At 43.4% G+C, this 13,952-nt stretch overlaps 1 protein-coding gene across 8 annotated transcripts in view; it reads left to right on the top strand.

The window, feature by feature from the left end:
- The window catches only part of scaper (S-phase cyclin A-associated protein in the ER), a 95,352-nt gene that overhangs the window by 54,123 nt on the left and 27,277 nt on the right, over positions 1 to 13,952 (top strand). For all 8 annotated transcript variants that reach the window (XM_072671041.1, XM_072671030.1, XM_072670995.1 and 5 more), the window contains 2 exons: positions 2,581 to 2,696; positions 13,120 to 13,243. In XM_072671041.1, coding sequence (XP_072527142.1) covers positions 2,581 to 2,696; positions 13,120 to 13,243 — 240 coding nt within the window. The remainder of the gene's footprint in view (positions 1 to 2,580; positions 2,697 to 13,119; positions 13,244 to 13,952) is intronic.

The following is a 13,952-nucleotide window of genomic DNA, read 5'->3' as shown; positions in this document are numbered from 1 at the left end:
TGCTTAAAAAGAAAAAAAAGGAAAGAAGAACTACAGGGATATCAAAGCCAGATGTTATAAGTCAATTTCTAAAGGAAGTCCCTTTGGCAACATTTGGTAACAATGGACTTGAATGGGCAGTATGGCCTACATAAAGAGAGGCCTCATATCATGGCCTTATATCTGGAATTTGCTTTGGGTGATGTAATGAAATGCAGGTCTTTTGTCCCCTTTGTGTCCCCAGTAATTAGAATTTATCAGGCGCAGTCAGGATCTGACATTTTTATGAATACGGCATGAAATGAGAGATTTAGCTTGTATTACATGTTGTCCTTTTTATTATTTATTACTCATCTTTCATTTTATTAGTTAGGAATATTTTCATATTTGCCTATTACTTTTTAAATACTTTGCTTATTTCTTTCTATTTTCTATTATTTTTGTCAATTAAAAAATATTCAAGACAAACTCTATTTACTGTGTGTGTTTATTTTTTAAAACAGTCAAGTTTAACCCCATATGCTCTGTGAGTTTCATTACACCTTACTATTTGGTAAGTACATGCAAAGCATTGCAAACTGTCTGAGTAACAGTCGGGAAAGTTTATAAAGTTAAAATAAAATATTTTTAAATTTGGTAAAAAACTAATTGTAAAAAAACAATTAACCAATATTAAGTTAACAATGTAAGAATATAATAACCTGTAGGTGCAGGGCTTTATTTTGACAGCAGTGTGTCTACGTATTACCAATGTGAAATCTCCTCTGGGTTTTGAGTGTTGTGGTTAGAGCAGGTATCTGTCAGTAAGCCAGGTGTGAGCATGTATGACACGCATCCCTCTGATCCGATCTCTGGCCCCACCTTACCCCCCCCCCGGCCCCTAATGCTTAAACGGGCCACCAGGAGAGGACTGACCCTCCCTCCCCTCCGGCCTACTGATCCTGGCAGGACTGTGAGAGTTAAGCACTTTCTAAGCTTGCCTTACTGCTCTTAGTTCTATTGATAAGGCATTGAGAGGCAGAGAGCGGTGTGGGGAGTCTGTGCCTGCCAGCCTACAGGCCAATGCTGTGCTGAGCGCTCTCTCTCTCTCTCTCTCTCTCTCTCTTCTCTCTCTCTCTCTCTCTCTCTCTCTTTTCTCTCTCTCTCTCTCTTTTCTCTCTTTTCTCTCTCTCTCTCTCTTTTCTCTCTTTTCTCTCTTTTCTCTCCCTCTTTTTTTTTTTTTTTTTTTTAAATCCTCTCCGCTGTTCAGCAATGCACTACCTTTGGTCTACCTGACAATGTGCTTGTTCCAATCTCTTAACCCTGCCAGGGTTCAGCCTTCTTTTGCCACCGGATCTTCAGGAATTACTCTTTGGCGGCGCCCATGATTGACAGAAGAGGAGCTTATGTGTAATTTTGCAAAGCGCTTCCACTGTTCGACGCTCAATATGTTCAGGCTTGTTGGCAGCCCTGCCGTCCGTTGAACAAAAACAGTGTGAAGTGCCTGGTTTTGTGCGCTGTCACACACCATAGGAAACTCTGACCTCATTAAGAAGTGGGAGATTTCTCCTCTGCTCTCACTGAAAGTTGGGCCCCCGTCACGCTCATGACGGGGGTTGTTGATGTGTGTCATCACTTACTTAAGCAAACCTCTTCATTTTTCTTTGTGTTATGTATTTATTTATTCTCCGTGGGTATTCAGTTTAAGTTTCCTAATGTTTTACAACTCTGGAAGTGGAAAATACACTTTAAACACCTTGGGTTTTACACAAAGGTTAAAGATCGGTCAAATATAGTGTTTTTTTTTTTTTTTTTTAGGCTGAGGATATGTTGGGACAGCGCTGGGTCAGAGCCATGGCCCGCCTCTGAGATACTTCCTTCCTCAGCTTAAAGCCAAGGAGATCTGGGGATCTTTGTCTTAAAACACATGACTCACTTAAAGGGGTCCCACTTTGAACTTGAAGGAATTTTATGATGCAAGTAAAAATGTCACGTCTGTAAACAGTTTGATTTGAAAAGCACGTCAGTTAAATGACTGGTTTATGTCCTCTTTTAGTCAAGGACACTCAGCCGCACCATATGAGTTTCAGACGCAGTTTGGTTGACCTCCTCTTAAAAGTTTTATGACCGCTATCTATGATAAGCAACGACTGAATGCTGCGTTTGAAACAAGCAGTCTTTTGACTTTTTCAGCTTAATCTCTGTGTTACATCATGTATGTTTATTGACTTTATTATGCTTTTATAGTTATTTTTTTTAATGATTTTTTTAATGTACTGTGTTTCTTTTTTTCCGTCCATGCCCTCATATTCCCTAACCCCTTGTTTGTCAGGCCAGACCACCCCTGCTTTGTGTGCAGGTCTGCGTATTTGTTGTCTTGCATTGGGGTTTGGTGGCTGTGGGGGGGCCCGAGAAGGGTTGTGCACTTTTGAGATTTAGCAGGAATTCTTTGGGGATCACTTTGTTTCGGATTTCACTCTTGGTCCCCTTCGGAAAAGGGGGGAGGTGGGCAGGGTACGAGTGGATCCCTCCACACAGAGAGCAATGTGATACCTCCACTCGTTTGCCTCGGCATGCATGTTCATGACTGACTCTCCTCTCTCTCTCTCTCTCTCTTTTCAGAATAATGCGGATCAAGTAGCTTTTCAGGTGGGAGGGGGTCTGTTTGCCCTGGAACAGATTCTGCAGGTAGTCACCGCAGCCTCCAGTCCTACAGCCATCCCACGCATTCCACTGAAGTGAGTACCAGCACTCTCTAAGCCAGAAAAGTCTCTCTAAACTCGCACACTAGCTATGCTTTCAGTACAACAGACACTCACCTGTTGATGGTACACCTACCTTATGTATCAGAGCATGCTGTTGCTCATGTGCTGTTGCTGTCTGTTTATCTTGCAGTGATGGACCCACTGTACTGAATTGCTATTTTTATTTTTATTTTTTATTTTTTTTGTAACCAACCAGTATGAATTAATTTAATAAGATGAATGTCGTTGGAAGGCAAGTTAAAGAAACACTTGTTTTGGAAAGTTTCTCAGTGTAAACATACTGCACCTAATGAATGTATTTATTTAATTTTTTTATTGGTTTTTAATATATTCATTTATTTATTGTTTACCAGTTTCTTTTCCCAGCATCTCTGTGGAAGAACCTGCCACTACCTTATGAAGCAATCTGTAAAGGAAAATCAATTAAAGCACAATTAGCTTGGTGCTAACATGACACAGAAATCACATAGATGTGGAAAATTAGCATTATACTCGTAATTCACCTAATTACCTGTTCAATTACTTATCTTAAAGACAACTATTCTGCGATGCAGTGGTCATTTAAAAATAAAAATTCTATGAACATACTAGAATATCTTATGCTTCATATTGGTGCTGGTTGTGCTGGTAGGTTGTTTGGATGACCACTAGTGGTCAGAAAAGATCCAGGGGTGTTGTGAAACCCTCATAAAAAAATGTTGGCATAGATATTACTATTAGTATAAAAATTCTGATGTGAAAACGACAAAGTTTCATTTTGTGTACTTTAGTCACCGGCATTCAACTTCGAGCTGAGAAACTCTCTCTCCTCTCTATCTGTGATTGGTGGTCATATTCCTCTTTAGTCCCACACAGTAACCAGTTCTTCACTTCCCTGTACCCCTCATTTCCATAAATACGTACAAATGTATAATGAATAAGAATGCTCCTTGTTTAGAACATAACAGAGGACTGCATTTAAGTCATCCATTTCTCAGTTGCTTGCTGCTCTACAAGAGGCACATTTATCCAGTGCGTCAGTGGGAAATGAGAGTGGGGTTTGAATAGTGGCTGTGGAGTTTGCGGGACTGGCCACTAGATAACCTCACAGAGAGGGTTATTTCCACCAGAGAGAGCCCTTAATGGACTAGAATGGCCTCTCTCTCCCTCATTAGCATTTGTTTTTTTCCAAATCTCCTCTAATGGAGCAATGCTACTTATATTTATAATGCTTTTACAGGCCATCTAGTGTTTATTGATTTTTTTTTTTTCTCTCTCTCTCTCGCTCTCGCTCTCTCAATCTCTCACCTTCTCTCAAAGCTCTTTCTTAATCAGTCATTAATTTCCAAAAATCTAAGAGGAAATGTAGAATTGTCAAGGGTTTTTTTGAACAGAGGGTCAAACTAGATTGTGCTTAATCAATTTGTGTGTGTGGTTTGTGCACCACAGTGTGTGTGTGTGTGTGTGTGTGTGTGTGTGTGTGTCTCTGTCTGTCTAGCGTAGACTTGGCCGATCAAACACTTCCGCCATTCTGTTGTCTCCCTCTTGCTTTGAGAGATCCACTTGACATGCCAGGAGGAGGCCAGATCTCGGAGGCTCTTCTGTCATTCTGCTCTGTTGCAATCAAACGCTGAAGTGGACCTCCTGGAAGGATTAAAGAATGTCCTCGTCCTCACCTCCTTCCACCACTGAATCACTTCCCTGTCTTGGCTTGTTGGAGCGTCGGGCTGTGCTGGGTGTGAAAAACGAGGGCAGCAGAGCAACCTGAATATTATCAGGGGGTAAAGGTTGTCATAATATAGACAAATCTATAATAATAAGGAAATGTTATGTACTATTCTGGAAAGTAGCTGTTCCTTGCTACAGGGGAATAGCTAAGGAGTCAACTGTACTAATAGAAAGCTGACCGGTCAGATAAATACCTCGTCTGTCAGAAAGAGTGCCGTCTAAGTGTTCTGGATAGTAGATGGAAGATTGCAGAATTTAAGGGGCAGTTAGAGATCTTGTTCAGTTTATCATGGAGTGACCGACACAAGATGAACGGCCTGTGGATGTTGTGGGCAGCCTGCTGAAAATGGCCAGGTCCAGTCAGCAGGCCAGTGAATGGCTCTCTCGGCACTCCTGTTTCCTGTACGTGTGGCAGAGCAGAGATTAGGACAGGATGACTGTCTGAGGGATCACTGGGCCTCCCCCGCCACCTCCTTTATTCACACACACTGTTCGCTCTCTCTATCTCTCTCCATCTTGCTCTCGCTCTTACACACACACACACACACACACACACACACACACACACACACACACACACACACACACCCTGAGGCAACAGGGTGTTGAACCTCTGATAACCTTTGCAGACTTGCATTAATCCTCTATGTCTCCTTAGCTCCCCTAAGACCTGCGCCAGGGTCCAGGAAGCTGTAAACCCAAACAGCCTTGGTGCCGTTAGACCAGCCTGGATGGTCACTGCCCTAGAGAAAGTGACACATTATGGCGGCGTCATTGTTAGCGTGTCAGGTTTTGTTTTGTTTATCTAACCCTTGGTCAACTAGCTTATGCCTAAGGAATTGACACTTTTTCGAACTCCGTCCATCCTCCTTTACACACTGACTGTAAAATCCATGACAAGATGCCATAACATCTAGTGTCAGAACAGGGCATGACATAAGTGCGCATGCACTAATCATCCTCTCTCATCTCTGCCCCGTAATGGAACTCAACAGAGACGCTTACCCCACTACAGCAGCGCTAGTTTATCTGTTTACTGTAATGCTGGCGTATCGATCGCCTCCTTTCAGATAAGCTGAGTGATTTACAAAAAAGAACAACTGCGGAGATGCTGGTGGAATATTACGCCCCAGGGAGAAGGATTCCATCTTGTTAGCATTACATTAATGGGCTAATTCCAGCGCAAGGCTCCGTTAATGTCCCTTCGCTACGCTGTGGCTCGGAGTGGAGGGCTTTGCTTGAAGGGTTGGGCAGCCGGGGAGGAAATGGGGGGTCGGGTGTCTGGAGCAGGAAGGTCGTTACGTTTGCATGAGTAACCGGGGTAGCGAATGGGCAGAGAAGTGTGCGCAACAGCCAGGACGTTAACCTGCATGCTTACTGTTAAACTCTACGAGGAGGGGATGTAAAAGTGTGAGTGAAGCAGTCACTCTTACACGGCCCACTGCAGTGCTTTCTTTCTTTGTTGTTGTTTTTTTCATTATTTTTTTTATCAAACTAAAGTTTTGAACTTAAACCATAGTGAGACATGGAGAAACATACTTAATGAAAACTGTGAAAGGGGCTACACTGCAAAAAATCATCTTGGCAAGAAAAATCTTCTTAAAAATAAGGAATGTCCAATAATCTAGGCTCGATTTAAAGTTGTTTTATGAAAATAAAATAATTTAATATTTTTAGCATTCTGACTTACTTCCCTAGTAGACAGTTTGGCTTGTTTCAAGCAATATTTCTTGTCAAAAGCTAAATTATCTATTAAATTATCTGTCAGTATAATACAATACTTGCAGAAATGGCCAATACTTTACATACTCTTGTCTACCATGGGTGATTCTGTACGTCTGTTCTTCATTCTTAACTTAAAGAGGAATACTACTGATTTTCGACACATTTTCCAATCAGTTCAATCACTTATATATGAATAATAAAATAATTTAGAGTAGAGCTGGGCGATATGGTAAAAATATATCATAATATTTAGACATTTTTATATTACACAATATTTATTGTGATATGCCCATGGTCACAGACAGAATGCACCAGTAGCAACAGATTCCTAAAAACTGCCATTCAAAAAGTCTCCCCTAATTCAGAGGGACAGGAGCCAGACGTCTAAAAAGCGTGTGTACCTCACAGAAAGAGTTATTATATGAAAAGTGCATGACTACACTGGGTACGACATAGTTTTACGATTATGACGCAAGTATGATCAGAGCTTTACTGTAAACTTATTTGAGTATTTGAGCAGTGCTGTGATGAGTCCCACTCTGTGTCTCTCCCCTCTCTTGGCCCAGACAGAGTGACAGGACAGCAAAGGCTAAACTGTGCTTCTTTTTTCTTCTCTTTCTCTCCCATTATTGCGTCTCCCCTTGAAAAGTGTTTGGCTGCTTATACTTGGAGGTGTGTAGACATGGACATGCCTGTGGTGGGCATGAAAACACATCCATCTGTCTCCCAGTAGGGGTCACTGAAGAGGAGAAGCAGGAAAGATAAAAGAGAAAGGGAGAGATTGAGAGTGTGTCAGTGGCATTTCGCTAATACAGCTGATGGCACAAACCAGTTCTAATCAGTTACATCAGTGCAGCTCAGGACCAGTCAGTACACACGCCATCTTGTCTCACACAGGAAGGAGTACGATTCGCTCACAGCGAACCCCTGCCATACACGCACACAAACGATGGAGAGGGTCACTTCTGAATGAATTTCACAAATGTCCTTTAGATGCAGATTGCTCCGCCTAAATAGAGCGGAGACACTTGAAACCTCGAAGCCACTGGTCAGTGAAAAGGCTCGGAAATGGAGAGCGCTTTGCGCCTGCCCTAAGTGTGTCCGGCTCCGTGTCCCAGCGTCCCACGCTGTCTCGATTTCGGAACGCTGCTAGTGGGGCTGCCTGTCACCTCACCTCCATGTCACACGATGACTAAATGTACTCAGTGAAAGCTTCTAGCCACTGCTCTCCAAGTGGTTTCATTTCAGGATGCCATTATGCCGCGCGCGTGTGTATGGGTACGCATGAGTGTTTGCCGCGCGGTGCGTGACAGCGCACCCGGGACTTATGCCCCGGCTTATACCCGGCCTTTCTGCGGAACGACGGGCGGAATGGATGTCTTGGACGTGCTGGCGATATCGGAAAAGATCAACGGCAGAATCAAATTAAATGTCATTTGGATTGCAGTGAAAGAAAGGATTGTTTGACAAGCACTAGGCACAGGATTTCTGCTCTTCACCTTTTCCTTTTGGCTCCGGCTACTTTTTCTTTCCCCTCAAGGTCCTTTTTTTTTTTTTTTTTTTTTTTTTTTTTTCCCCCCTCTCCCCCCCTCTTCCACTTCCTTTCCAAAGGCAGGTATTGAAGCCAGGCTGAGTAGTCGTTCAGATTTCTGTGTTACGCGCACGTCAAGCCCGAGTGGACATATAGGAGAAAGGGAGAGATTATATTGAGAGATTGGGAAATGTGAGCTTGCGGCCCAGGTCAGGCTGTTTCCTGGTTGATAACCCAGTTACAAGGAGGTGCAGAAACAGATCTTTACCTGCTGTTGCTGCTTGGTTATCCACCCCATTTAGATCTCCGAAATATACCTGGTTTTGCTCTGCAATAGACCTGGCATCCTCACAAAGGAAGGAAGTTGTGGTATTCCCATGTATTAGGAGTGGAGAACGTTGTCTGAAGATGGAGCTGGGTGCATTTTAGGATGTTTAAGTTGTTATAATCAAGCTGTCTTTAATACGATGTTTCTTTGGCTGTGTTCTAGCATATACAAACTGAGCACCGACCTTTTAAATTTACCCAATTAGTTGTTTTAATTGTTTCATAATTTTTCATAAATTTTGAGTCATTTAAGATTTAATGGTGGTTTAAAAACCTTTCCTGACTGAGAAATGAAAAATTTGCACTTTTAAAATTCAGACCTAGGCAGAATGTCTTTTTAGTAAGTCCCATTTTCCCCTTCTTAGCCATCTGCTTTTGGGACTCCCCATGGGTTTCAGATTGGGTTAAAGGGCTTTATTTGAACCCGAAGGTCATTCCAGTGCCCAGCCAGCAGGCCACCCACGCTGCGATGCCAGAGGTGTGTTGGTGGGAGTGGTGGACCCTACCTTCAGCAGTCATTCAGTGTTTGGGTGGTGGCCTAATCAGTGGTCAGGTCTGATCGGTATCTGAGGTTAAGCTGGTTAGAGTAGGTGAGGAGATTACAGTGCTTATTATCTGCATCTCTATCTCTGTCTCTTATCTCTCATCGCTGTGTCCTTTTGTCCCTTCCTGCTTATCTATATCTCTCTCTCTCTCTCCCTCCCTCTTCTCCCTGTTTCTCTCTCCAATTCCCCCCCCCCCCAAAAAAATCTACTACATTTGTAGTGCTTGCTCCCGCAATCTCGTGTTCACGCTCTCCTGCCCTTCAAATTCTCTTTCTGTCCCTTGCTTGCAAGCGTGTTTGCTCCATTTCCCCAATTTCTTCCTGCCCTATACACTATGATCTCTTTCCCTCCCTCTCTCTCTCGCTCACCCGAATCCCTCCCTCTCCTTCTTCTATTATGCTCTATGCTGCTCTGTCAGTGTAGGCTACCTCTGGAACTTAATCCTATGTCTACAAGATAAGGCTTCATTATGGCCAGATTAACAATGCGCCTGTTGTCTGCCACAGTCTGGTGGCTACAGGGCCACTGAGCAACCTGCACCGTCCTGAGGCCAACGAGGACTGTCCGAGGGAATCTCGGGGCCGCTCCAGTTCAGGAATGCTGCCTTCAGGAACAACCTGGCACACACTGGTCACCGCTGCATAATGCCCATGTAACTTGAGAAGGGGCACAATGGCACTTTACCAAATTGCCCCTCAAAATCTTTGACGCAGGCTGTCATCGTCAGGCAACGGGGGCCCGAGAGTCCATATCGTGGGCCTGGTGTTGGGTGTCATGCTAATCACTCTCAATTAGCAGCGAGCAGGCTGAAAAAGCAGCCAGTTATGGCTGCCTGCTGCTGACAGGAGTGTGACGATCTCATTCGAACAAGACAGTGACAGCTACAACTGTCCTGGAGGGTCGGTAGCTGATGGATGGCCTAGAAAAGTTCACATTACTGTAACAGCAGCAGGGCAAGGTGTTGAGTGGAGGCTGTTTGAGGAGGGGGGGTCAGCGAGAGGTGTCTTGGAGCCCCAGTCAGTATCTGAGTAGCACCACACCCAGTAATCTATACTGTGTTGCCATGCTCTGTTGCACAGCGCTGTGTTTGAGGTGGACCTGACGCTCTTTTGGAGCCTCCTGATTGGGATTTAACCCTCTAAGGTTCTGCGTGGCGTATACACCTTGAAAAGACTCATCTTACCTTTATTGTTTAGAAGATATACTTCGCTGTTATTCAACCCCATTAAAATTCAACCAGATTGTCAAATTAATCTGGATTTCAATGGATTTTTTAAATATATTTTTGTTGTCATAGTGCATTTAAAAAGCCTATTTCCATTTTTATCACGAAACACTCTTTGGACTTCACTTTCAGAGCTTTTCTTCCAATTCTCAGTCTGACCAATGGTACTTTTTTTGAGGGAGTCAAGACTCCGTAGACTCAGTGTAGATATACTGTGGAGATACTGCAGACTGCCTGCTTTAGTGCATTAAAAAATGAATAAATAAATAAATTATTAAATTAAGTGGGAGAGAAACTTTATCTTTCTGCTGGACAATGATCTAAAACACAAGGCCAAAGCAGCACAGGATTAGTTAAACAACTAATTGGGATTATTGTACCATGGATTGTACAGTTTTTAAAATACTTACTTTAAAAGCATATTGGTTTGAAGTACAGTGACATTAGTTTTTTTTTAGAATACTTTTAGAAGCAAAGCAGTGTATTAGCTCAGTAGCTTATGTATTATACAATATTTGTAATTTCTAATAAACTGCACTAACATGGAAACATACATTCAAATAAGGCATATTTTTCAGATACAAAAGACATCTTATGAATGTTCTATGTCTCTCTTAATTATGTTTTGTATAAATAATTGAATTTTAATGTATTGAAAAATGACAATTATAACTCCCGGAGGTTCAATATTATGGCTAGAGAAACTGCTGGCAACTGCTTGGTTTTAGTTGCAACGTAACGTATTGCAACCAAGATATCGACATCTTGTTGGTTGAATTCTGTGCACTAGGGAAGTTCATGGTTGTCCATTGTCCTGCATTTGCCTAAATGAGCTTATTTCTGTGCACGATGGCGGGCTCTGGGGTTAGTGCTGGGATTTGGCCAGTCGACAGCTGTTTTGCCCTTTAATAAGATTAGTGTAAAGAAATTAGTCGTGTGCTCTTTAATCTGCTGTTTAACCGTGCAAGCCACCTGGGGGCTGCCCTGTCCCCTTGCCGGATCCTCCTACATTCCTCCCCACAAATGATCCTATAGGGATCAGGTAACCTGCTCCTCAGGAACCCCGCAAACATGCACCTATATCAGGTTCTTCATACATTTTGCATGTGTATGTCAAACTTGCAGAATTCTTAAGTTAGAACAAATTAAGTCCTAGAAGTTGCTGTCTTTGTCCCAAATGTTTTCAGTTGAATCAGAAAAAGTTGGAACATCTTTGTGATCTGTTTAGTGACATATGGGCATTCATGACTGCGTGCCTTCAGTGGTTGAAAATACTAATGTATGAAAACCTGGCAAGTTGCACTGTTGTTTTTTGTTTGTCTGTCCAAAGATTAACTGCTAATAGTTTTAATCCAAGCTTTCGATCTACTGTTTATACTCGAGGAGCTGTGCTGAACCCTGACACTGTGAAGCCTGTCATTCAATCCAAGCTTGATAATTTGACACCTCCCTATTTCAAAACGTAGCCCAGAGACAATAAGGATACCTAAAATTCCATGACAAGTGCAGGAGCGAGCCTTATTTGAAGTAACTCTCCATAAGAACAAGCAGTGGTGACATCTGACCACTGTTGTCCTACAGGTGCACCCACTCATTCTGTCTGGTCAAGTTGAGAATTTTCCCAGGTATTGGAACCAAAGTCAATTTGAAGTTGAGTTCCACAATCAGGGCTTTTTTTTTTTTGGTGGGCAGTGGAAAATCAGTCAGAGGCAGTGCTGGTCGGCTGCCCAGAGTGCACAGTTTGGAGGGGATCTCACGTTTCCCTCTCTCTCGTTTACCGAACAGAGCCTGCAGTATCACTCCACTCACCCATAACCATCCCTCCCTCTCTCCCCGTGGCTCTGTTTCACTCCTCAATAGATAGCCTTCTATCAATGCAAAAGAAACACTACACTGCTCATGCCCCTGCGAATCAATGTTCCATGTGCTGGCTGAGCGAGTGATTTTTAAACATTGCACATAAATTGAAGCAGGCCTCTCTCAGCACCTTGTCCAGAATGTTTATCGTTAGTTTGGTGGAGGTGAAAACTTGTCGATTAATAACAACGCACATAAAGTAGGTACACCCAATTTTTATAACGAGCAGCAATTGAGCAACTGGGTGAAAAGGGAAAAAAAAAAACAATGCCTGGAGTGATGTGTGGAACACTTGGACTCTTTCCCAGAAGTCCGGGCAGAGCCTTCTCCCTGCAGTCCCGTACTGCATGTCTGACGCTTTTACACCGCTATGTCAATACCCGCGCCGCTATCTCCCTGATCTGCCTGCCGGCGGCTTAAATATACACTCGCGCTTTTGTCAGCGGGGTGGAAGTTATCGACAGGCTGAGACGTACGCGGCCTGGCGCTATTTTTATTATGTGCGCCAATACGGTTTGGCCGAAAACACCGAACAGATGGCGACGGTTACGGTAGATATCAAAATGTTTATGGCTGGGAATAAACACGGCCTACTTTAAACCAGGGAAGTCGGATTCCTTTGGTCCGCGCCACAGATAGGGCCCCGCCACTCCGCTTTGGGTTAAAATATACAGTTGTCAGAAAATATTAACTGATGAAAGGAGGGAGTGGGGTAGGTGGAGGGGGAGGGGTGCTGTAGCCGGAGCGGAGTGACTGGTCACTTATCAGCAGCATTAATCTTCTCTCAGGCTGGTGTGCAGCAGACATAATACAGAAGACTGACTGCTGGCCGACTGGCCTACAGGCGCTGACGGCTAGTCTCTTATCTCCGCACGGGGAGAGAAAGACGTAGAGGGAGAGAGAGGAAGAGAGAGAGAGGAGAATAGGAATGGGGTGCAGGGAAATGACAGGGCAGCGAGAGGGATGGAGTGAGTGGGAGGCGAAGTGGAAAGAGGGAGTGAGAGAAGAGGAATTGGTGGACAGATTGGGCAGTCTGCTCCCCCAGTTAAGCGGGTTAGAGTGAGAGCATATTGGCCTTTTCTTGAGTAAGTTGGTTTGGGGTGGGGGTTCAATAGAGAAAGCCTTCTTACATGCCGGTGTTTCGTTTGCCTTTTTTTTTTTTTTTTTTTTTTTTTTTTTTTTTTTTCCCTTCCTGTCTAATGCCCCCTTGTGTCCCTCGGCTTGCTTACATTGGGCGTGTAATGTTCACACCCTGAGCTTATAGTGTCCATTTCCTCAGATAACCTTACCATGTTACTGCAGGAGATTAAACTCATCTGATTGTGTGTGTGTGTGTGTGTGTATGTAACGCAAAGTCGAAGTTGCCCTGAAGTGTTGAACGAGGGCCTGCTTCTCCTGTTCAAATGCTTATCTCTAATGGTGAGGCAAACACACAAGAGGTGGGCAGTTTTTCTAAACCGAATGTGGTATGTGTTTCAGGTCTCTGTGTGCTGCTGTGAATGTGTATTACCTGGCCTGCTCCCGCTGCTACAGCAACTGCGCTTATGTTCTCTACAGCAACAAAATCGCCCCACTGATGGACCTGCTTCTTCACCAGCTAACGGTAGGCTGCAGCCTGACATGACGTCATGCTCTCCAAAAATAAAACAAAAAAAAAAAACCCAGCATGCTTAATTTCATAATTTCCAGTTATTTGTCAGAACAGGTGGTTCCATGATCATGTCATGATAAGTCCAGTTTAAATAGATATTTTGGCAAAAATGTAAATATCAAGTTGACATCATTTTCCTCTCTTACCCTAAAGGCAGTCAGCTGAGACATGGCTAATGTAGCTAAAAAGCAATGGACGCTCAAACTCCACTGTTTTATGCAATGTTCAGACTGCATTGCTTAACCCTCGTAGCTCTAACGCAAAATTGGAGTAATGTACTTCAGGCAACAAACATGTCTTACTGATCGACTGCACTCTGGCTGAGCGGAAAATTCTGTAAATTTGATTTTTCGCCGAACTGTCACTTTAACCTCTTCAATTTTGTGGAATAATTTGGTGACGCTCAAGAGATGGTTTCTGTTTATTCTCACTGTGCAAACGTATCCCATCCAGCAGTCTGAGACCAGGGCCAAAAGGAACACTAATACATACAACACTGATCTAGTTTACATGAATCACTGCATCATCAGGGGTCTGGGAAAGCACCATTGCCAAATCTCGTGTCTTCATGACTTTAAGGCTGTTCTCTCTGGAGTATGGCATGGCTAGGACAGGACACCCCCTCCCCCCCTTTTTTTATTTTTTATTTTTTGAATGCATA

Source organism: Salminus brasiliensis, chromosome 2 (assembly GCF_030463535.1).
Source record: "Salminus brasiliensis chromosome 2, fSalBra1.hap2, whole genome shotgun sequence".
Lineage (NCBI taxonomy): Eukaryota > Metazoa > Chordata > Actinopteri > Characiformes > Bryconidae > Salminus > Salminus brasiliensis.
The sequence above is the reverse complement of the archived record's forward strand: the minus strand, read 5'-3'. Positions and strand labels throughout refer to the sequence as shown.